The following is a 1,666-nucleotide window of genomic DNA, read 5'->3' as shown; positions in this document are numbered from 1 at the left end:
AGCCTTTTTATTGTTTTACTGATAATGAAACAAAATAATGTAAACCATTTTATTTTAATACTGTGTTAGTTAATACACCATGAGTCTGAACGAGACAATAAATCAGGCAAAGTGGTAGTATAAACTATACAGTGGATGCATCACCAGTGCCTACAGGCACTATTTCGTGATTTAACGAAATTTAGCATATTTACATTTTCTATTGTGAATTTTAACCGCTTTGTCTGCTTAATTCAGAATACTGAAAGCGTAATTTGTCCTGATAACGCCACAATTTTTCAACGTGATGCTACAATTAACTGTCCTTGCAACTGTGCCGATGGTACCTTCAGGGAAATGTCGGAAGGCGGCTCCTGTCCGGTAGGTTTTGTAGTACCCTATTATAAAAATTGTAATATTAATCCTATTTTTTTGTTTATGTATTATGTGATGTGATGTAATTGTAATGTAGTTGGATTTATATAGCACTTTATACCAAAGTCTCAAAGCGCCTGAGGTGTGGACTAGCTCGTACAGTACCTTGCTTCTCCCCTAAGGGTCTCTTCTTGTCTGAGCTACTTGGTAAACCGGTAACAGCTACTCTGGTTTTTCCACAACATGTGCTGTATGGACCAGTACACCGGGTTAACCCCCTCCTCGTCAGGAAAGATGTACTTGGTTCTTTTAAGTGACAAGAGCCTACGGTTGATATTCTCTATTCGAGAAGACTGGTTCCACCACCAACACCATAAGGCGAGTGTGACCTTCAAGGCATCGCCGATATTTATGGCAGTAGGTGCGGCGTCCCCCTGCCTTAACCACTCGGCCATCAAACTCGCCGTGTTTAGTGTGTATCATGAACAGGATGGCCTCTATGTACTCCACAGTATAAGGCTAACGACTAGCGAAATATTACAACATGTTATTTCAGAAAATTCATTATAAAATACTTATTGTGTAAAGATTATTAAAATGTTTTAATTACCTTCACCTCTCTGAGCCAACTCAAACGGATCGTTTGGCCTTGTAAGGCTACATAGGCCGAGCCGTCTCGAGCGACTACCGCGGCCAGAGTTTGGGTGTAAAACTTTGGCCGGCAGACTGGAAGCGGTCCGGCTGGCGTGCAAACGTCCATGGTGTGCTTGATACTCGAAGAGGCTTGTGGATGCCGGCCTCCCTTGGCTATGCCAAGCCGACTCGATACATAGATACGTCGCAATAGGGCTGGGGATCTCAGATTATATTGTTATGAATGTAATTATGGTTATAATTATCATTAGTCAATGTATCAGACAATTTACTACATCTAAATATAAACAGATAAAAATCTAACAAAATTAGTCAACTTGAAGGATGAGCTATCTAAAGCAAATTTACATATTTTATAGTGTTCGTGTAGATGCGCCGATGGCTCCTATGACGTAAACGCAGACGATGGTACTTGTCCCTGTGAATGCAATTGTCTCGGTTGCATGATATCTACTCTTGGTCCTAATGGGTGTGAATGTCCACGGATACATGACATATGTCCGCCTTGTTTAGTAGGCGAAGTTCAGGTGTTTGATATGTGTATCTGTCACTGCGTACCTGTTGATCAATGTGGAATTTTACCTACTTGTGTTGTTGGACGTCGAGGAGATTATTGTGACCAACTGGATTGTCGTCCATGCCAAGGTATTGAGGCATT

At 41.2% G+C, this 1,666-nt stretch overlaps 1 protein-coding gene across 1 annotated transcript; it reads left to right on the top strand.

The window, feature by feature from the left end:
• Window positions 1-6: 6 nt before the first annotated feature.
• On the top strand, window positions 7-1,653 carry LOC117103308 (cell death abnormality protein 1-like; the record flags this gene model as incomplete). Its single annotated transcript, XM_033243852.1, has 2 exons — window positions 7-360; window positions 1,368-1,653. Coding segments are annotated over exons 1-2 (511 nt in total), but the record flags the coding sequence as incomplete, so codon positions are not given.
• Window positions 1,654-1,666: the final 13 nt, after the last annotated feature.

This window comes from Anneissia japonica, unplaced genomic scaffold (assembly GCF_011630105.1).
Source record: "Anneissia japonica isolate Jap-2015-1 unplaced genomic scaffold, ASM1163010v1 scaffold280463_len1666_cov139, whole genome shotgun sequence".
Lineage (NCBI taxonomy): Eukaryota > Metazoa > Echinodermata > Crinoidea > Comatulida > Comatulidae > Anneissia > Anneissia japonica.
The sequence above is the reverse complement of the archived record's forward strand: the minus strand, read 5'-3'. Positions and strand labels throughout refer to the sequence as shown.